This window comes from Dreissena polymorpha, chromosome 3 (assembly GCF_020536995.1).
Source record: "Dreissena polymorpha isolate Duluth1 chromosome 3, UMN_Dpol_1.0, whole genome shotgun sequence".
Lineage (NCBI taxonomy): Eukaryota > Metazoa > Mollusca > Bivalvia > Myida > Dreissenidae > Dreissena > Dreissena polymorpha.
This window is the reverse complement of record NC_068357.1, coordinates 122,525,784-122,548,539: the sequence shown is the minus strand read 5'-3', so window position 1 is coordinate 122,548,539 and position 22,756 is coordinate 122,525,784. Positions and strand designations below refer to the sequence as shown.

The 22,756-nt window shown below is 37.2% G+C and overlaps 2 protein-coding genes across 5 annotated transcripts; one reads left to right on the top strand and one right to left on the bottom strand.

Moving 5' to 3' along the window:
• Positions 1 to 823: 823 nt before the first annotated feature.
• Positions 824 to 9,606, bottom strand: LOC127871277 (ribonuclease P/MRP protein subunit POP5-like). Of its 3 annotated transcripts, none has more exons than XM_052414035.1 (5): positions 9,536 to 9,606; positions 7,650 to 7,798; positions 5,372 to 5,509; positions 4,198 to 4,281; positions 824 to 1,325 (listed from the first exon to the last, which is right to left on the bottom strand). In XM_052414035.1, the coding sequence occupies exons 1-5, from the start codon at positions 9,571 to 9,573 to the stop codon at positions 1,231 to 1,233; spliced, it is 504 nt and encodes a 167-aa protein (XP_052269995.1). In that variant the 5' UTR covers positions 9,574 to 9,606; the 3' UTR covers positions 824 to 1,230. The 3 variants fall into 3 exon arrangements, with proteins under 3 accessions (XP_052269995.1, XP_052269997.1, XP_052269996.1); XM_052414037.1 differs by lacking the exon at positions 9,536 to 9,606 and adding an exon at positions 9,317 to 9,389; XM_052414036.1 differs by lacking the exon at positions 9,536 to 9,606 and adding an exon at positions 9,264 to 9,289.
• LOC127871275 (ATP synthase subunit s, mitochondrial-like) lies at positions 9,534 to 16,911 on the top strand. Of its 2 annotated transcripts, XM_052414033.1 has the most exons (6): positions 9,534 to 9,656; positions 11,230 to 11,383; positions 12,882 to 12,936; positions 14,608 to 14,828; positions 15,367 to 15,529; positions 16,103 to 16,911. In XM_052414033.1, exons 1-6 carry the CDS (start codon positions 9,639 to 9,641, stop codon positions 16,419 to 16,421), a joined length of 930 nt encoding a protein of 309 aa, XP_052269993.1. In that variant the 5' UTR covers positions 9,534 to 9,638; the 3' UTR covers positions 16,422 to 16,911. The 2 variants fall into 2 exon arrangements, with proteins under 2 accessions (XP_052269993.1, XP_052269994.1); XM_052414034.1 differs by lacking the exon at positions 11,230 to 11,383 and having other exon boundaries at positions 9,536 to 9,656.
• Positions 16,912 to 22,756: the final 5,845 nt, after the last annotated feature.

Genomic DNA, 22,756 nt, shown 5'->3' with positions numbered 1-22,756 from the left:
GTTACACTACAGTCACTTATTAATATCTTAGTTAGAAGCTGATTTTTCAAGCGGTTCCGTAGTGTAGTGGTAACACGCTCGCTTCACATGTGAGAGGCCCAAGGTTCGAGCCCCAGTAGAATTATTTTATTTGTGTTCTATGTGAACTTTTTGTTTTGATGTAGACATTTTATTTTAAATAAATATGCTGTTTTACTGTAATCATTTTTTGTTTTATTATGCCCATGAAATATATGTGTGAGAGGGTGGGGTGAGAGGTTCGTAAACACATTATAACTTTTACAGTGTTTTAATATCAATGAGTACTCAACCCCTATCGTAACTGAGCAACGTAAGAATAAGTTCAGAATCATCTCCCCTTGAAGTTGAGAAAAATATGAAATTACGCTTACAAGATGAAGCAGATTTTTTAAAACCTACACAGTTCTGTTCCATTAATGAAAACTGCACACGGATGCCAGTAAAAAAAGGAAACCAATGTAAATAAAATGAACTATGAAATATTTGGGGGTTACAACACAAAATCATAGATAATGGTTATTAGGGGGTTATAACACAACATCATATTTAATGGTTATTTGGGGTTATAACACAAAATCATAGATAATGGTTATACCAGTATCTTTTTCTATTTTGTTAAAAATAACCGGCAAATATATTAGTATTTACAGTAGAAAAAAATCGTTCCATGTAACTTCATTGAGTGCCTTTTACACTTAAATTCCCGACGCCACTTGATGCTTTGCATGAATACGTAACTTGTTTGGTACTCAAATAAAGCGTGAATGTATGCATGGATAAATTAAGTGTTCCTACAAACAAATGTTATCAAACGTTTAATTCACAAAAACATCATGATGAGGACAAGCTACACATATTCACAAAACTGCCTCTTGTAATACTAGCTTGTGAAAGTTTGTATAAAACATTTGACTTCAGCTGGTTCTGTTGGTTTCCTTTTTACATAAAAACGCAGCAAACAGAATACATCTTCTGACATCTGTCTGGTAATCCTTCCAGACATTGGCTAAAGATAGTAGGAACAAATGCCTTGTCCATAACAAGTACAATAGATAGACTCTCTCTTAAAAGTAAAAGCATACATGATCAGGTCTTGCGTTGGTATCCATATCATACAAGATATTGACCAGGCCCCATGTGCACACCTGATAGCCGGCTGACAATAAGTCTTTAATCCTACGGCTTCCATTACTAACTCCTGTACATGATTCACTGGGATGTAGTTGATCTTTCCAAGAGTCCGAGAGTTCTACCACTGTCTGCACAACTGTCTGTTAACATCTCTTGCACTTTCTTTCGCTCAACTGAAATAATAGACAGGGAATGTTTACCTGTGAAAAAGTCCACAACATTAAACAGAAATGGAAACAGCAGTTGAACTGCATTAAGCATTTATCAATTAGATGTTAAATTGCACTGAACATTTACCAAATAGTGGTTACACTCTTTATCAACATTTACCAAATAGTGGTTACGCTCCACTTAAGATTTACCAAATAGGGGTAACACTCCACTGAACATTTACAAAAAGCTGTTAAATTCAACTCCACATTTGTTGTTATTTAAATTGTGCAGGCAAAAGACGTAAAAATGTAGTTAACATATAATTTCCAATGTTTTGATAAAGGCATTATGCCGAAACGTCAATTTAAGGAGTATAATCAGAGAGATATAATTATTTAATATCCCTTTGGATAATTCAACTGAGTTCAACTCCACATTCAACAAATTTATGTAACACACAGAAAAACTAGCTGTTACACTTAGTTAAACATTTACCAAATAGATTTTACAATCCAGTGAATATTCAACAAGCGGGCACACTTCCAAAAAGCTGTCATATTGCAAGTAACATTTACCAAATGACGGACAAACTGTATTGGAACATTTACCAAAAATCTGATGCGCAGTAAGAACATTAAAACAAGAGGGCCAAGAAGGTCCTAGTTCGCTCCCCTGAGAGGAGTCGGTTCATTCAATCTTTACCTAATGTCAAACTTGACCTAGATATTGACCAGACAAACATCCTGGTCAAGTTTCATCATTATTGTACCAAAACTCTGGCGTAGGGAGTGTTTTTGCTTTTGTAAGATTTGAAATGGTGACCTATCATCAAACTTGACTGAGATCTTTCAGCAACTTTGATAAAGAATGCTTGAGAAATGTGAATGCTAGAGTGTTTACAAACCAAATGTAGACGGACGGACAGCGGACAAAGACCAATCCTAAAACCTCACCTGAGCAATCAGGTGAGCTAAAAAGTGTGTTTCACCGATCTGAGCCATTTTCCAACTTGTCCAAGAAATCAATAAAACCAATGTATTGACTAAGTTTCACGATGATTAGGCAAAATATGCGACATCCATAGTGTTCCATCACAAGGTTTCTCTCTATATAGTCACATAAGGAAAACTGCCCCATCCCCCTGGCAGCCATGTTTATTGACCCATCGGGACCATTTGCAAACTCATCTGAAATATATATAAAACCAATCTTTTCACGAAGTTTCATGATGATTGGGCAAATAATGTGACTTCTAGAGTGTTCACAAGCTTTTTTTTACTATATAAATATAAGAAAACTGCCCCCCCCCCCAGCAGCCATGTTATTCAACTGACCAGAACCATTTTCCAACTCAACTCTCGTATCAAGGAAACAAATGTTCTGACCAAATTACATGAAAATTGGGCAAAAAATGCGACTTCAAGAGTGTTCACATGTTTTCACTACATGTATATACATATAGAGAAAAATGCCCCGCCCACTGGCGGCCATATTTTTTCACCGATCTGGACCATTTTCAAACTCGTCCGAGAAATCAATAAAACCAATGTTTTGACCAACTTTCATGATGATTGGGCAAAAATTGTGACTTCCAGAGTGTTTACAAGGTTTCTCTATGGCAAAATAAGGAAAACTGCCCCGCCCACTGGCGGCCATGTTTTTCAACGGACCGGAACCACTTTTGAACTCAAACAACATATCATTAAGACAAACATTTTGACAAAGTTACATGAAGATTCGGCATGAAATGTGACTTCTACAGTTTTTACAAGTTTTTTCTTTTTTTTGACCTAGTTTTTAACCCGGCACGACCAAGTTTCAAACTCAACCGAGATTTCATTGGGACAAACCTTCTGACCAAGTTTCATGAAGATCGGACAATAAATGTGGCCTCTAGAGTGTTTACGAACAAATGTTAACGGAGGGACGACAGACAAAGACCGGTCACAAAAGCTCACCTGAGCAATCAGGTGAGCTAAAAACAGCTTTTACACTGAGACACTGAGAAATATTATGTAACATACACCATACAGCTGTTATGCCATGTTACTTATTTATATTATGAAGTTTCTTTTCCGCAAGAAACAAATAGTTATCACCAAATGAGATGTGTTCAGGGCAAACTGGGCTAAATTCATCTTTGTGTAATCCCAGATAAGCCTGTGTAGTTTGCACAGTCTAATCAGGTACAATACTTTCTGCTTTTATGGTACTTTTCCTTTAAAGGAGGTCTTTCAAAACAACAAGAGCACCGCATAACAGGTGCCACGCTTGGCTGCGAAAGCTTGTCAGAATGTTGTTTTTTTTTTAGAGGTCACAGTGACCTTGACCTTTGACCTAGTGACCCAAAATGGGTGTGGCGTGTAGAACTCATCAAGGTGCATCTACATATGAAGTTTCAAAGTTGTAGGTGGAAGCACTTTGATTTTCGAGGCAATGTTAAGGTTTTTGTTAAAGTTTTACATTAGAGGTCACAGTGACCTTGATCTTTGACCTAGTGACCCAAAAATGGGTGTGGCATGTAGAACTCATCAAGGTGCAACTACATATGAAGTTTCAAAGTTGTAGGTGGAAGCACTTAGATTTTAGAGCCTATGTTAAAGTTTGATTTAGAGGGTCACAGTGACCTTGACCTTTGACCTAGTGACCCAAAAATGGGTGTGGCATGTAGAACTCATCAAGGTGCATCTACATATGAAGTTTCAAAGTTGTAGGTGGAAGCACTTCGATTTTAGAGCCAATGTTAAGGTTTTAGCACGACGCCTACGGCTGACGTTGGACGAGCTGGCTATGACAATAGCTCGGGTTTTCTCCGAAAACAGCCTCGCTAAAAATCAAATGTAGGCTGCAATTGTCATGCCTAGTTTTACCACAACAAGGCTCATGTCTCACCTGGATTTCTGCATTCACTCATCAGTAAGGGCAGCTGAGACTTGTGGTACCTCACAATAAACTTCATACACGATCGTATAGTACCTGCAAATGTAGCAGTATGTATGATAAAGTAAAATGTGTGAACACGTAAAACCCATTTGTCGAAATAAAGAATTAATTACAATGTTGAATACGCAAAATTAATAAACTTGATCATCACTGTTAACACAGGACAACAATGCATAATTTTTTTAAATAACATATTACTTTCTTTTTAACTAATTGAAAATATGTCACATTGTGTATTTAGTTGAGTTAAAAACTATTTATTTAAGCTCGATATCATAGAAAGCCTAAGGCTTATTTAAACACTCTCGAGTCCGTTTCCTGGGACTAGAACCAGTACTTGGTGTCTTTGGGGGAGATATAATGAACGCTTTTTAATATCATTATATACTTTTTTAAGAGAAAAGGTAGAGGGGTAAATAATCATCACATGGCAAAAAAGGTACTACAGCATTACACCTCTCAACCAGTATTACCTGAGTTTTATTCATTTTTGCTGTGTGTTGTGGTGCTTGTTTAGCTGAGCCACACTGTTTGGCTATAAGTCACTTGCCATAAATAAATGATCTCATGCTATAAACACGTTTCTCTCCTGCAGGTGCATCAAAGTTCAACTTTGCTTATATTTATATGGAACACAAACAGGGTTTAGTGCATGTACATGAAGTGTCGTCCCATATTAGCCTGTGAAAGCCACACAAAGCTTATCAGAAACAACACTTACCACTTTTTATGGAATTTTTCATTTAACCCTTTCAGTGCGGGAACCGAATTTTAAAGGCCTTTGCAAACAGTTTGGATCCAGATGAGACGCCACAGAACATGGCGTCTCATCAGGATCCAAACTGTTTGCTATTCTGATAGTATTCTTTGAAAAAAATAGAAGAAAATGCAAGTTTTAGAAATTCTGCAGGCGACATTTTAGCAGACGACAAATTTCCCAGCATGCAAAGGGTTAAAGGAAATGCCTTCTGAGGTCTTCACATGCTTATCAGAATGACACTTCCCTTTACTGGATTTTCGTTTAGAAGAGGACGACTCTTTGCACATGCATAAAGCCCAATTTTCCACGACTGCGGCTTTTTTATTTTCACAATTCTGGGACAAACTGTTCTATGGTCTGTACCTGCCAGGTGTAGAGTATGGAGGAATACATCTACTTCCCCAATCTTCTTGACAAATGGCAGGCAGGACTGTATCTGTTTACACTGATCTCTTGAACAACGTACCATCACCAAGTTTGTGCTTGGATTCAGGTACTGAACTGAAATAAAGAACAAGTTCTATCAATGAAGGGTGACACATATGATATTATTTCATTTTTCTGTTTTTGATGATGATGACTATATGTCTATATAGTAACTATCCAGAAATATGTGGCACTGCAACACTGAGAGAATCAGAACAATACAGACAATTGATTTTGTTACCCTGCCAACTTGTCAAGGTTAAATCAAACAAGACTATTGCCAAGCAATATATGTCCCCTACCGGCTCCACCATTGTCAGAAATTCCACCATTGTCAGAATTTGTATATATATTCTTTTATATATTTGTTGCCATAGCAACCAGAATTTTTGATGTATGAACAAAATGAAATGACGTGCATAATGTCCATATTGCCATCTATCCATGTTTCAGGTTTCATGAAAAAATATGAAGAACTTTTAAAGTTATCGCAGGATCCAGAAAACCACCATTTTCAGCAGTATTTCTAGTCTATTTGTTGCCATAGCAACCAGAATTTTTGACGTAGGAACAAAATGAAATGACGTGCATAATGTCCATATTGCCATCTATCGATGTTTCAGGTTTCATGAAAAAATATTAAGAGCTTTTAAAGTTATCGCAGGATCCAGAAAAGTGTGACGGACAGAAAGACGGAGCGCAAGCCATAAGTCCCCTCCGGTGAAACCGGTAGGGGACAATAAAGAAGGTATGTAATTAAAGTAAAGAAGTGGTACATTTGCACTTAATAAGTGTGGGTTAAGCAACTGTTATGTAAAGAAATTTTGGAAATAAGAAAAAATGGATGTGTTTAAATGAGCTTTTTGGATTTTGTTAAGTAAGAAGCCTAATATTTCATGCAGAATTTAAAGAATATCCTTTTTTTGGTGTATGCAATATTATGGGTAAAAAACATGATATTTGTCCATTACTGGGATAAGAGTGGGCTCTTAGTACTGGAAAACAAGCTAGTATCCCAGGAAAAGTGTGAGTTGGTAATGTGACTGCGGTGATGTGTCTAAAATAATGTAGAAACCCCCCCCCCCCCCCCCACAATCCAAAATGAAATAAAGTAAAGTGTATTACCGGTACTTTGTGTGTTTTCGATTTAAGATCATCTTACTTTGTTTTCAACTATTAAAAACAAAAGGCCCATGAGGGCCTGAATCGCTCTACTGGCTGGAATCAATAGGGCTCAAGCCCTTGATAGTATGAACAATCTGAGTTTTAAACAAACAGACCCAAAATGGGAAATTCATCTCATAAACAAGAAGAAACGTAAAATTTAAACTTCAAATGGCTCCTTTTCAACAATAAGTTGGACAAATTTTCTCCACTCTCAATGGGGTTCTGGCCCTTGATGATATAAAACATCCGTTGAAGTTTCAAAAGGATAGAACTTTATATGTAAACAAACAAGAAATATGTTTGTCGGAAACACTATGTCCCCTTCTGCGCCGCTTTGATTTTTTTGTTTTTGACCTTTGAACTTGAAGGATGACCTTGACCTTGACCTTTCACCACTCAAAATCTGCAGCTCCATGAGATACACATGCATGCCAAAAATGAAGTTGCTATCTTCAATATTGCAAAAGTAATGGCAAAATGTTAAAGATTTTCATTTTTTTCTCAAATTCAAGGGGAGATCATTCTGGACTTATAACTCTGATATTGCTCATTTTCGATAGGGTTTGACTCATCATTCAGATAAAGACACTGTGCAAGTTGGGAAATGATTGGATCAAACTGTGGACTTAATTGCGTAAACAAGCCTTATTTCACAATTTTCACAAATTCAAGGGGAGATAATTCTGGACTTTTTACTCTGATGTAACCCATTTTTAATAGGGTTCGAGTCCTCATTAAAATCAACACACTGAACAAGTTTGAAAAGAATCGGATGAAAAATGTGGACTTAATCGGATCAACAAGAGAAAGTCTAACGCACACACACACACACAGACAGACAGAAAGACAGACAGACACCATTCCATCCCATAAGCTCTTCTGGCCTATAGCCAGCAGAGCTAACAACAACATAATAGACTGGTACAGCTTTTCACTTAAAATGAAACTTGCAGAACACTAAACACTTGACATGTCTTAACTGGCCCCTTTAGCGAAATGTTAAGCCTATTGGAGTGTAGATCAGGGCATATACAGCATGTTTTCAAACCTGTTAGATTTGGATATTTCCTTGCGCAGGCTGTACCATAGTCTCCATGTAGAACCTGCAGCTCCGTTGCTATGGCTCGATACACAGCATCCTGTGTGAGATCAGGCAAGGTAACACGGCAACCAAACTCCAGCTTACATACAATATACCTGTAACATTATAAAGTAAACAAAACATCATCTATTGAGAAATAGGATCCAGAGTGATTTAAGTGAATTAAAGACCTTTCTTACTAGATTCAAGTTTTAAAGCATAAGGCTTCAATTCCAACCCTTAGATACTGATGAGCAGCAAACAGCATAAATCCTGAACAGACTGCGAGTTCCTCGCAGGCTGTTCTGCTTTTATGCTGTTTGTACATAGCAATTTTAAATTTATTTCTAAGAGGGAAAGGGTTAAGTAATATATATCTTGAATTCATAATTTTTCATAGTCTCCTATGAAAGTGACAAGAAGAAGGACATAATAACATAACAGTAACCTGATATTTGTGAGAGCTGCTTTGTGTATGCAAAACATGCCTTAGTGTATGCAAACCCACAGTACCATAGGATGGTTGTCTTAAAATATAAGCAATAATTATAAATTTATTATTTCCTTAGGGGAACGATTTGTACCCTATTGATGATACTTAATAAACGAAACTAGGAAGTATGTAAAATATACAGTCTGATTAGTGTGTTTCTGATTTTTAAAATAACTCACATGATTTGTAAGTGGATGAAAAAACCTTCTCCCTGTAAACATGAAAATCTTGGTCTGGCCTAACACGCATACTTAAAGAAAACTTAGGCATTAAAAGTGTTCCTGATGTGGAGCCTGTACCAATTAGAATGCCGCTATACCGTCTGAGTTACAAGTCTCCCATTTAACAACTTTCAGGCCCACTCTTGCCTTCTTCTGCTCTCACCATTAAAATTTATAGAAATTTGAGCTGCGTCATGTAAAAATGGGTCTTATGCTATCCCTGTTCGCTGTAAAACCATGAAGGTCTAATGGTCCCCTCTCTCATTACCAAACTGAGCAAATGTGCAGGCAGGTGTGGAGCTATGCAGGCTGCATATGGCATGAGACCAATATAAGCATGACACTTCTCTTTTAGTAACACTGTAAGGAAAAGTAAGAAAAGGGCATTCTAGAGCTCCAACCAACAAGAACCAGAAAACTCATGTGGCGCACTACCATCAGATCAAACGACGAATCTCCATTGCATTGATAACCACACCTTAAAATTTAAATTTCTTACAGAAAAAGCGGAGTACAAAGTACAATCAAGATTTTCAATTTTATAAATGAGACGTTTAATGTGAAAAAATAAAAGAAGTTAATAATATTTGCAAAGGGCCAAACTTATGTTTATGAAGTCTTTTTGATTGGTTTAATGCATTGTCAGTCACAGCATTTCAATCTGTTATTGCTGGACGACTGCTTCTTATCCATGCACAGTACACTTTATCAGTCGAGATGTGTCCACTGTTTATCGATCAACAGTTTACCTTATGTCTAACTTATTATGCAAACCAAAATGCTTGAATGCAAGTAGTCTAGTACTTGCTTCAGAACTCATGATTATGAAAGTTGTTAAGTTATGAAGTTGGTTTAATTTATTCATACCCACATTGCATTCGTATCATTTCATACATGTTCAAATTCAATGAATTTTGTACCTATTCTTGAATCGGACCATGTTATGTTGATGTTTTGATGCACGTGTTTTTAAAATTAACGCTTATATCGCCATCAACTAATAGTAATAAGTGATCAATTATAAGTCTTCATAATTAGGTCCATTTTTTGTAAGCTTCTTCATAATAGTTAATTTCATAAATGATAAATTGATATGGATATATTTTACAAAATAATAAGGAATGTAATATATTATTTACCTGCTAATGACATGAGCGTCATGGTCCTGCAAGGGCATAGTATCGATACGTTATTTTTCTGTCTGTCAGAAGACTCTTATTCGTTGTTTTTATCGCACCAAAAATGACAACAGTTTTAAAGGTATAATACTTGTATATGAGTTGATCAAATATAATAAATCTACCCATAATAATTTAATATGCATTTTAACTAGTGCAATGCATATTCGGATAAGAATGGATTTCGGATGGAACTGAAATCATAATTATTATTACACAGTCTATGTAAATGACTGCTTATTTACCTTACATGAGTCATCGGCGGCACACATTTCCTTCTGATTATCACTAGTTTGAATGAAAGGACTAGTTGCAATAAATCAACTCTTAGCTTTATAACCCAAAGTGCTGCTGAGAGTTACAATTTGCTGTCTATTGTCATAAGGTGCAAAATTTGATCACCACTGCAAGGACGAAAGAACACAGATACTGCAAAAACTGATCAAAGTTTACCCGTCTAAAGCACAAAAACATGCAAATGGTACCATTAAAGCAAGAAATAAGTGTGCTTTATTCTTTTGTACGCACTATCCACCTTATTGGAAGACTGTAGTAATGATGTCGACTTAAAGTGTTGCTTTAGGTAAGGTTGCTGTACAAAAAATTTAAGCACATCGTGTGTTGATGAAGCCTCGATAACGATGTCGAACATTTGCTTTCCTTATTTGGTAATGCAGTTGTGTTTATAGAGGGGTGCATATGGAGTCCGTTTATATGGACTAGGGAAAGGACTTATTCCTCTTGAACGCTTTGAACTGTTATGAGTATATACATACAGCAATCACGCCTGACGGAGGATCAATAGCTGGGAACTGATTATGTCAGCTAGGGAAAAGACCAGTGGTTGGGTTAAATAAGTTAAGAGGGCTATTAAAGCTAGTTATACAGAGAGATTTGATCAGAACTTACCTTAACTAAAATTGTAATCAAAATTAAAATGTTTCTAAACACACCATATTATAACTATGAGGTACAATGTCTTAAGTCAAAATATACATAAAAACACTTGTGTAACCCAGCCAGAAAACCCCCATTCCACAATGGCAGACACTCTACCTCATTAATATAAAAGCCAGCTCATATAGCAAGGCATAATAAGTTCTCCTAAACCTTATACCAAACCCTGCTACACACACCCCTTCAATTGTGAAATTCTTCCACAAATTTCCTACTGCCATGACATCTGTGGGATGTCGGACAAACCACAACCATATATGTTTTTTATGTTAGGCACTAATGTAACCTAGCCAGAAAAATCCCTGACAAAAATAGGGATTGAACCCAGGGCATCCAGGTTCCTATTCAGGCAGACACTCTACAGCGTCACTATAAAAGCTAGCTCATATTGCAAGGCAGTTTCAATTCTCCTTATACAGAACTCTGCTACACTTGAATCAAAACTAAGTTTTTAGAGAACAAGAACAACAGTTTTAACAGTACATAAAAAAGACAAAATTACTAAAAAAAATTGTTAATCGATTCAATGTTTGTTTATTTATTTAATTATTACTGTGAATCATATTATTATCTGTTAACTCAATTATTAATGTAATGTTATATCAAGATTATATCATATTCATAATTGCCAATAGCTCCACTCATTTTATTACAAGATGCCAGTTTATATGTTACTAGTGTTTTTTTAATTATTATAGAGATGCTTGCGAGGTACAATGCAGACACAACTGCACAGTGTATGCTGTCCCAAAGTGTTCTCACTGGAACAGAAACGCCACATCCGGTGGAAGTTCTCTTGGGATGAGAATCACTTATTTTATTTGTGGAAGACCTATAATATTTCACCAACAGGTAAATCTCCATCATTTTTTGGTTCTACATTTTTATACCCCCGTTTAAAAAAAACAGGACGTATCATAGTTTCACCTTGGCGGCGGGCGGGCAGGCAGCGTCCACAGCAGTTTCCGCTCTCTAATTCAAATAGTTTTCATCTGATCTTCACCAAACTTGGTCAGAAGTTTTATCTAGACAATATCTAGGTCAAGTTCGAATATGGGTTATGCCGGGTCAAAAACTAGGTCACAGGGTCAATTAGTGCATTTCAAGCATTTAGCATGGTTTCCGCTCTCTAATTGAAGTAGTTTATATCCGATCTTCACCAAACTTGGTCAGAAGTTGCATCTGGACAATATCTAGGACAAGTTCGAATATGGATCATGCCGTGTCAAAAACTAGGTCACGGGGTCACTTAGTGCATTTCAAGCATTTAGCATGGTGTCCGCTCTGTAATAGAAGTAGTTTTCATCCTATAATCACCATACTTGGTCAAAAGTTGTATCTAGACAATATCTAGGTCAAGTTCGAATATGCGTCATGTCGGGTCAAAAAATAGGTCACAGGGTCAATTAGTGCATTTCAAGCATTTAGCATGGTGTCCGCTCTCTAATTGAAGTAGTTTTCATCCAATCTTCACCAAATTTGGTCAGAAGTTGTGTCTAGACAATATCTAGGTCAAGTTTAAATATGGGTCATGCCGGGTCAAAAACTAGATCACGAGGTCACTTAGTGCATTTCAAGCATTTAGCATGGGGTCCGCTCTCTAATTGAAATTGTTTTCATCTGATCTTCACCAAATTTGGTCAGAAGTTATGTTTAGATGATATGTAGGTCAAGTTCAAATATGGGTCATGGTAAAGTAATCAAGTTGTCCAAAACCTTCAAACGGGCGTATCTTGTGACAGTTTGGCACTCTTGTTATACCTGTGGATTCTTACCATTACTTGGCAATTTATCCATGTGCAGATTTTTTTAGTTAAAGGCCCAAATAAAGCCTCATCCCCAAATATCAAGTTTATTTTCATAATAAAAATTTATTGGCAGCCTAAAATTTTCTTTTGAAGGCTTCCACAATTTTTTTTTATGAATTCATTTTTTTCAGTTCAGCTCCTTGTCAAGGTCTATTGTTCATTCTTAGCAGATATAATGTTACAAACAGTTGTTTTCTAAACAAGTATTTTTATAGGCCAAAAAATACAACTAAATTTCTCAATATAAGTCAAAGCAACACGATTTTTCTGAATCCAAAGGGCCCAAGCCTAATTCTGGAAATGGTAAAAAAACACACTTTGATATGCTCAACATTTTAGCACTCAGAGAGATAGAGAGAGATAGAGAGAGAGAGTTGTAAAAATATAATTAATTGTTTCACAAATTGCAGAGATTTCCTGTGTTGCCCTATCACCTAGTAAGTTATTCTTAGAAATTAGTGGAAAAGGCATGTGAAGAAATTACTTTTATCATTTAAGCTAAGTAAGGATTTATAATTGCAATGATTGTATGTTTATTGCAGGCATAAAAGATACCATGCTCCGTTCAGAAAGAGAAGGCTTCATAAATGAACAGAGGTACATATGAGTCGCGTTCTGAGAAAACTGGGCATAATGCTTGTGCTTAAAGTGTCGTCCCAGATAAGCCTGTGCAGTCCTCACAGGCTAATCTGGGATGACACTTTCTGCTTTTATGACATTTTCGTTTAAATGAAGTCTCTTTTTAGCAAAAATCCAATTTAGGCGGAAGTTTCGTCCCTGCACAGGCTAATCTGGGATGACACTTAAGGCACAATCATTAAGCCCAGTTTTCTCAGTACGCGACTCATATAGTCAGAACTTTGTTTCTTCAGTTGGACTCACCTTCCATTTATTAGGAAACAAATATGGACACAACTGAAGATGGGAATTAATTTTGGAAATAACTTGTTTTGCTTCTCCTCAGTTATGTTTTACAAAGTTTGATAAAAAATATCAAATCATGCAGCAAGATAAATTATAATTAATAATTATGCCCCCCTTCGAAAAAGAGGGGGTATATTGTTTTGCACATGTCGGTCTGTCGGTTGGTCTGTCCGTCCGTCCACCAAATGGTTTCCGTATGATAATTCAAGAACGCTGACGCCTAGGATCATGAAACTTCATAGGTACATTGATCATGACTCGCAGATGACGCCTATGGATATTCAAGTCACTAGGTCAAAGGTCAAGGTCACGGTGACTAGAACCAGTAAAATGGTTTCCGGATGATAAATCAAGAACGCTTACGCCTAGGATCATGAAACTTCATAGGTACATTGATCATGACTGGCAGATGACCCCTATTGATTTTCAGGTCACTAGGTCAAAGGTCAAGGTCATGGTGACTCGAACCAGTAAAATGGTTTCTGGATGATAACTTGGAAGTGCTTTGGCGGATTTCATTGAAACTTGGTATGAGTATATATATGAAAAAGAAGATGATGCACGCCAAATGGCATTGTACACCATCTGTTAACAACGGAGTTATGGCCCTTTGTATCTTGAAAAAATGCTTTTTTGTGTCCGGAGCCATATCTTGAAAATGCTTTGGCGGATTTCATTGAAACTTGGTATGAGTGTATATATGGATAAGAGGATGATGCACGCCAAATGGCATTGTACACAATTGGATAATAACACAGTTATGGCCGACTGCTATTGATTTTCAGGTCACTAGGTAAAAGGTCAAGCTCACAGTGACACAAAACGTATTCACACAATGGCTGCCACTACAACTGACAGCACATATGGGGGGCATGCATGTTTTACAAACAGCCCTTGTTCATATGTATTTAATAACTTTATAGATTTTATTATCTTGTTGTTGTTTTTTGCCATTGTCATTGACAATACGTATTTTAGTCAGAATCCTTGAATATACAATTTTAGATTTGAAAAGTCCTTGAATTTGAATGTTTAACTTTTCTTACAAATTCTGTTTTTTACTCTTTTATCTCCATGTCCTGAAATTAATGAAAATTTGAGAGTTATTATACTACAGCCACATTAATATTAATAATAGAGCAAATTGACTGATAGCTGAAGTGTTAACCATTGAAATTGTTCTTAAAAAATAATTTGGCAATGAGAACAGCTTGTTCTACCTATTTTGATCACCTTTCATAAATGATCTCACAGTATGTACGTTATCTGAAGATTAAAAATATTTTTAATAGCAATCAGTTCAACATTTCAATAGCAAAGATGTGCACAGCTGTATGTTGACAGGTATATCCCGGCCAAGGCGTTACAGCGTGGTCCCGACCTAGCAGCTGCCGATATGATTCTCAATTTCAACGGTCGAGTAAAGTTCAACAATGACGATGTCTGGTACAAGACGTACGAGAAAGGGACCTCGCCCCTGCCTCAGAGCTTCAGGCCGGACCTGAAACTTGAGGCTGTGGATCTGGCAGACTCCAACTGGATGTTGACCGGAATGGACCACTTGCGTATGTGCAGGATTGAGAGTTGATTTTTTTGTATCAGTATAAATTTACCTGCCAGTTTTTTGTTTAAAGTGAATAAGTTTAAGTTCTCATTAAAGTCTTCATAATCGTGTAGTATGTCAACCAAGTAGTGAAAGTGTATTTTAAAATTTCAAACCCTTGGGCTAACAATCTAGGACAGACATAAATATAGGCTGTGCTCTGTGAAAAGGGGGTTTAATGAATGTGCGTAGTGTTGTCCCAGAATAGCCTTGCAGTCTGCACAAAACAAGATTTTTGCTGAAAAGAACAAAAAATACCATATAAGTGGAAAGTGTCCTGGATTAGCCTGTGCGGACTGCTTTACTCACATGCATTAAACACCCTTTTCACAGAGTGCGGCTCATATGGATCAATTAAATATGTATTTCAATTATAATTTATTACAAGCTATTAGGCTAATTGGACAAATGGAATAATATGCTTAGATGACATGTACAGTAACTGTACAGCAATGTGTGTTAGATAACGAAGTTTAAATGTACAGTTGTCTATTTTCCAGATGGCTGTGAGCATGTGGTGTTTGTAAGCCTTGCACGCTGCAAGTATGTCACAGACTGGTTCATCGCGCAACTTGTTCTCCACTGTCCCAATCTCAAGTATCTGGATGTATCCGGGTGTCCAGAAATAACAGATGCTACCATGGAGATGGCATATAAATTCAGGTAACCATAGCAACCCACTGAAGTGTCTTAGATATGTTGTCGGTCCTTGCGATCAGGGGCCCCAGAATTGATCCCAGTTCTCAAGATTTGTTCCAAAGACACCAAGTACTTGTTCTTCCCATGAAAGTGACTCAATAGTGTCCCATTGCACCTTATACTTTGGATGCAATCAAGCTTAAATGAGTATTTTTGTCACAATTTAACTAAGTATGTATTAATTAAATGATTTTCAATGTGATTGCATAGAAATAGGTCCTTGGACTACTGAGTAGCATTTCATATGCCTTGTGTTCCTTTCAGCTTACATGTTTGTATAGTACAAAGTGTTTCTGTAAAAAGTAGACAGCACACGTTACCTAGGTGCCAATGTGATATAATGGTCTAGGCCGATGTTCTGTTTCTGAAACGCATTAAAAAATTCCTTTTGTTTGGGAAGTTTTGCTCTTTTATTTAATTCTTGACATTTTCTTTTAAATACTTATTTTGACTGACTAGTATTCTTGATATGCGATTGTTGATATACAAAAGACTAAAAGTATATCTTAATAATTATACTAATATTTTCTTCTCCAGGCACCTACAGATTCTGAACATCACAGATTGTCAGGGCATAAAGCAAGGCGAGGTGTTCAGTGTTTTCTTGGAAGATTTGTTGCCCGAACTTATCATCATAGGTGTGGACAGCCTTAGTAAAATGGAGCTACCCCTGCATGAATATGAGCAGCAAAACAGCCGCTTCTTGAACCTGGGAATGAGCGCAAGCATTCCTGAACAAATAGTGGGACTTAGAAGTGAAACCTCGGAAAAATCCACTGTAGTCAACTGTAAACTGAATATGTCTGACAGTGTAGAGTTGAAAGTGGAGCCTTTAAAGACTGAGAGTGTTTGCTAGTGTTTTTGTTAGATGTGAAAATATTTAAGCTCTGGGAAAACAGGGCTAAATGCATGTGTATAAAATATTGTCCCAGATTAGCCTGTGCAGTCCACACAGGCTAATCTTGGAGGAAATTTTTTATTTTATGAAATTTTCCCTTTTAACCTCAAATTCAGTCTAAGCAAGTGTCGTCCCATATAAGCTTGTGCAGACTGCCTAATCTGGGATGACTTCACCCAGCAAGTGTCGTCCCATATAAGCTTGTGCAGACTGCCTAATCTGGGATGACTTCACCCAGCAAGTGTCGTCCCATATAAGCTTGTGCAGACTGCCTAATCTGGGATGACTTCACCCAGCAAGTGTCGTCCCATATAAGCTTGTGCAGACTGCCTAATCTGGGATGACTTCACCCACATGCATTAAGCCCATTTTTAATAGAGTGTCGCTCATGTAGTATATTGCTTCATGCAAATGACACTTATGTGCAAATAAAAGTATTTTTAATTGACCTTCGTCTGAGTTGATCTCATTTGACTCTTTATAAGCAATAGTGTTTCTTCTAGTACACACTTAAAGTGTTACCTTAAGTTTCCCCTTATGTATACTTGGAGCATTATTATATATTTCTCCTTATTTGTCACTTAGAGTGTTACAGTTTATTTCCCCCTTATGTACAGGTACATACACACAAACACACACGCAATGTTAAAATAATGATAAGTTATAAAAATGATGTTTTTAGCTCAATTTACAACCTTAGGTTTGTTACAATTTATTCCCTGTTTGTAAACATTCACATACATTAATAGATTTAAATCGAGCAACTTTTTCAAAGCTATAAATATTTGACAGATCAGCAATATAACAACAAATTCTACCAAAAACAAGAAGGGAAGTACATTATGTCTGAAAAGTATGTGAGCCATGCTCTGTGAAAAGGGGGTTTAATGCATGTGCGGACTGTAAAGGCTACCAGTTATCTGGGACAACACTTTCCGCTTAAACTGGATTTTTTGCTAAAAGGATTCTTTCTGTTAATGAAAAATACCATAAAAGTTAAAAGCAGACTGCACAGGCTAATCTGGGACGACACTTTACGCACATGCATTAAACCACTTTTCACAGAGCACGGTCCATTTTTAGCGCACCTGAGCACAACAAAACTTGCTCAGAAGATTGGTCTCAATGATATTTTCAATGACTTCGAAAATGGTTACGTTTGCTTGAAAAACATGGCTGCCAAGGGGTGGGGCATTTTTCCTTATATGGCTATATATCATATGGATATTGTAAAATCTTGTTAACACTCTAGAGACCACATTTATTGTCTGATCTTCATGAAACTTGGTCAGAAGATTCATGCCAATAATATCTTGGATGAGTTCGAAAACGATGCCGGATGGTTGAAAAAATGGCCGCCAGGGGGCGGGGCATTTTCTTATATGGCTATAGTAAAACCTTGTTAACACTCTAGAGGCCACATTTATTTTCCGATCTTCATAAAACTTGCTCAGAAGATTTGTCCCGATCTTCAGAAAACTTGCTCAGAAGATTTGTCCCAATGATATCTTGGATGAGTTTAAAAATGGTAACCTTCGCTTGAAAAACATGGCTGCCAAGGGGCGGGGCATTTTTCCTTATATGGCTACATATGACTATAGTAAAATCTTGGTAACACTCTAGAGGCCACATTTATTGTCCAATCTTCATGAAACTTGGTCAGAAGATTCATCCCAATAATATCTTGGAAGAGTTCGAAAATGATGCCGGTTGGTTGAAAAACATGGCTGCCAGGGGGCGTGGCATTTTTCCTTATATGGTTATAGTAAAACCTTGTTAACACTCTAGAGGCCGCATTTATTTTCCAATCTTCATGAAACTTGGTCAGAAGATTTGTCCCTATGATATCTTGGATGCGTTTGAAAATGGTATTCATTCCTTTAAAAAACATGGCTGCTAAAGGGCGGGTCAATTTTCCTTATATGTTATATATGGCTATAGTAAAATCTTGTTAACACTCTAGAGGCCACATTTATTGTTCTATCTTCATGAAACTTGGTCAGAAGATTCATCCCAATAATATCTTGGACAAGTTAAAAAAAATGATGCCCTTTGGTTGAAAAATATGGCCGCCAGGGGGCGGGGCATTTTTCCTTATATGGCCAGAGGAAAACCTTGTTAACACTCTAGAGGACACATTTATTGTCAAATCTTCATGACATATGGTCAGAAGATTTGTCTTATTGATAACTTGGATGAGTTCAAAAATGGTTATGTTTGCTTGAAAAACATGGCTGTCAAGGGGCGGGGCATTTTGTCTTATATGGCTATATATGGCTATAGTAAAATGTTGTTAACACTCTAGAGGCCACTTTTATTATATCTTGGACGAGTTCAAAACGGATTGTCGGTTGGTTGAAAAACATGGCCACCATGGGGGCGGGGCATTTTTCCTTATATGGCTATAGTAAAACCTTGTTAACACTCTAGAGGTCACATTCGTCATGAAACTTGGTCAGAAGATTTGTCCCAACAATATCTTGGATGAGTTCGAAAATGGCTTTGGTTGCTTTAAAAACATGGCCACCAGGGGCGGGGCATTTGTCCTTATATGGCTATATACGGCTTTAGTAAAACCTTGTTAACACTCTAGAGGCCAAATTTATTGTCCACTCTTCATGAAATTTGGTCAGAAGATTGGTCTCAATGATATCTTGGATGAGTTCGAAAACGATGCCGGATGGTTGAAAAAATGGCCGCCAGGGGGCGGGGCATTTTCTTGTATGGCTATAGTAAAACCTTGTTAACACTAGAGGCCACATTTATTTTCTGATCTTCATAAAACTTGCTCAGAAGATTTGTCCCGATATTTAGAAAACTTGCTCAGAAGATTTGTCCCAATGATATCTTGGATGAGTTTAAAAATGGTAACCTTCGCTTGAAAAACATAGCTGCCAAGGGGCGGGGCATTTTTCCTTATATGGCTACATATGACTATAGTAAAATCTTGGTAACACTCTAGAGGCCACATTTATTGTCTAATCTTCATGAAACTTGGTCAGAAGATTCATCCAAATAATATCTTGGAAGAGTTCGAAAATGATGCCGGTTGGTTGAAAAACATGGCCGCCAGGGAGCGTGGCATTTTTCCTTATATGGTTATAGTAAAACCTTGTTAACACTCTAGAGGCCGCATTTATTTTCCGATCTTCATGAAACTTGGTCAGAAGATTTGTCATTATGATATCTTGGATGCGTTTGAAAATGGTATTCATTCCTTGAAAAACATGGCTGCCAAAGGGCGGGTCAATTTTCCTTATATGTTATATATGGCTATAGTAAAATTTTGTTAAAACATGGCCGCCAGGGGGCGGGGCATTTTTCCTTATATGGCTATAGGAAAACCTTGTTAACACTCTAGAGGACACATTTATTGTCAAATCTTCATGACATATGGTCAGGACTCAGAAGATTTGTCTTATTGATAACTTGGATGAGTTCAAAAATGGTTATGTTTGCTTGAAAAACATGGCTGTCAAGGGGCGGGGCATTTTGTCTTATATGGCTATATATGGCTATAGTAAAATGTTTTTAACACTCTAGAGGCCACTTTTATAATATCTTGGATGAGTTCAAAACGGATTGTCAGTTGGTTGAAAAACATGGCCACCATGGGGGCGGGGCATTTTTCCTTATGGCTATAGTAAAACCTTGTTAACACTCTAAAGGTCACATTTATTTTCCGATCGTCATGAAACTTGGTCAGAAGATTTGTCCCAACGATATCTTGGATGAGTTGGAAAATGGCTTTGGTTGCTTTAAAAACATGGCCACCAGGGGCGGGGCATTTTTCCTTATATGGCTATATACGGCTTTAGTAAAACCTTGTTAACACTCTAGAGGCAAAATTTATTGTCCACTCTTCATGAAATTTGGTCAGAAGATTGGTCTCAATGATATCTTGGATGAGCTCGAAAATAATAATGTTTGCTTGAAAAACATGGCTTCCAAGGGGCGGGGCATTTTTCCTTATATGGCTATAGTAAAATCTTGCTAACACTCTAGAGGCCACATTTACTGTCTGATCTTCATGAAACTTGGTCAGAAAAAAAAAATTTATCCCGATAATATCTTGGAAGAGTTCAAAAATTATGCCGGTTGGTTGAAAAACATGGCTGCCAGGGGGGCGGGGCATTTTTCCTTATTTGGATGCCGGTTGGTTGAAAAACATGGCTGCCAAGGGGGCGGGGCATTTTTCCTTATTTGGTTATAGTAAAACCTTGTTAACACTCTAGAGGCCACATTTATTTTCCGATCTTCATGTAACTTGGTCAGAAGATTTGTCCCAATAATATCTTGTTATCTCAGGTGAGCGACTTTGGGCCTGTCAGGCCCTCTTGTTATTTATGGTCTTCAATGTGAGCTTATAAAAAAATCTAACTGTCTGTCAGTGAAACTTCTATTATATTAATCGTTTATATACAAATGTCCAGTTAGGTGAACACTAGACTCTGTTTGCAATTGGAAATGAACAAAGATTGATAAGTTCAATAGATCATCTCTTAACCCATTTATGCCTAGTGGACTCTCCCGTCCTTCTAAATTGGATCAATTTATTTAAAAAATTAGGGATGTCTAGTATATTTATTGCTAAATTTATTATATTTCTTACAGATATTCCTTTAAGCAAACAGCGCAGACCCTGATGAGACGCCGCATCATGCGGCGTCTCATCTGAGTCTAAGCTGTTTGCCAAGTCCTTTTTTCTAGACGCTAGGCATAAATGGGTTAAGTTAGGTGTTTTGATATTTGGCTCAAGCACCATGTGGTCAGTCTGTCTGGTGTCCTTTGGTGCATAGTCAACTTTTAGCTTGTTATTATTCTAGAGGCCATTTTTTTCCAATCTTGATAAAAGATTGTTAAAACTTGATAAAACTTTGTAAGAATGTTTATCTTGAAAATGTTTAGGTGAAGCTAGAATCCGGGTCCAGAATCGAGGTCACCATGTAAAATCTTGTAAAATGACTCGTTTCCTCTCTTGAGGCCACTTACGGCCTTAATGTTTGTCCTGACAATATCATCGTCTTGTTAAAATGTGGGTGGCGCGAAAAACTAGGTTACCAGGTCAAGTTTTGGATAATCAGTGTACCTTCAACTCAGATAAGAACGTCATGGCCTGCATGACACTCATGTTTTAATGAGCATTTTCCGGAATGTCAAAGATCACAAATGTGAAAACCCCGTGGGACCACACAAAAGAACAAATCATGGTCAGGGTTAGCTATAACACCTACTGTTTCACTGGTGAACTACAACAACAGCCAATGCCTTAAGTCATAATATAGTTGTTACTAAATTGCGAACATATGGAGCAAACAAAATAGTTTCAAAAAAATTGAACACATGAAAAAACTGAGCAGCGCTGTGTGAAAATGGGGCTTAATGCATGTGTGTACAATTTCGTCCCGTATTAGCCTGTTCAGTCTACATAGAATAATCAGGGACGACATATTTAGCTTTTAGGGAACGTTTTGTTTAAAATGAAAATCTGGTTGAGTCGACAAATGTCCCCTATTATCATGTACGGACTGCGCAGGCTAATCTGGAACGACAATAATCACACATGCCTTAACCCATTCATGCCTAGCGTCCTGAAAAAAGGACATTGCAAACAGCGTAAACCCAGATGAGACGCCGCATGATGCGGCGTCTCATCTGGGTCTACGCTGTTTGCCTAAAGGAATTTCTGTAAGAATTGTTCTAAATATAGAAATAATTATACTAGACATCCCTAATTTTGGAAATAAATTGATCCAACTTAGAAGGATGGGAGAGTCCACTGGGCATAAATGGGTTAAGTCCGGTGTTCCCAGAGAGAGGGTCAAATATGATTCATGGTACAAATATCTGTTTTCCATGTGATGGTGGCATACAGGTATCTACTCTTCTTCTGTTAAACTCAGTGCCAGTTTTCAGTAATATGTTGTTGGAAAGTTTGAAGTCCTAACGTGTCTAAGGCTGCATGCATTATGTGAAGACTATCTTAACCCTTTAAGCGCTGGAACCAGATTTTAAAGGCCTTTGCAAACAGTTTGGATCCAGATGAGACGCCACAGAACGTGGCGTCTCATCAGGATCCAAACTGTTTGCTTTTCTGATAGTATTCTTTGAAAACAATCGAAGAAAATGCTAATTTTAGAAATTCAGCAGACGACATTTTAGCAGATGACAAATTTCCCAGCATGCAAAGGGTTAATAAATCAGATGTCATGGAATGGTATGAACTGAGAAAGTTTTAGTACTCCAGAATTAACGTATTTTACTAAAATGCAGATGGACTGCTTTTCAGAGGC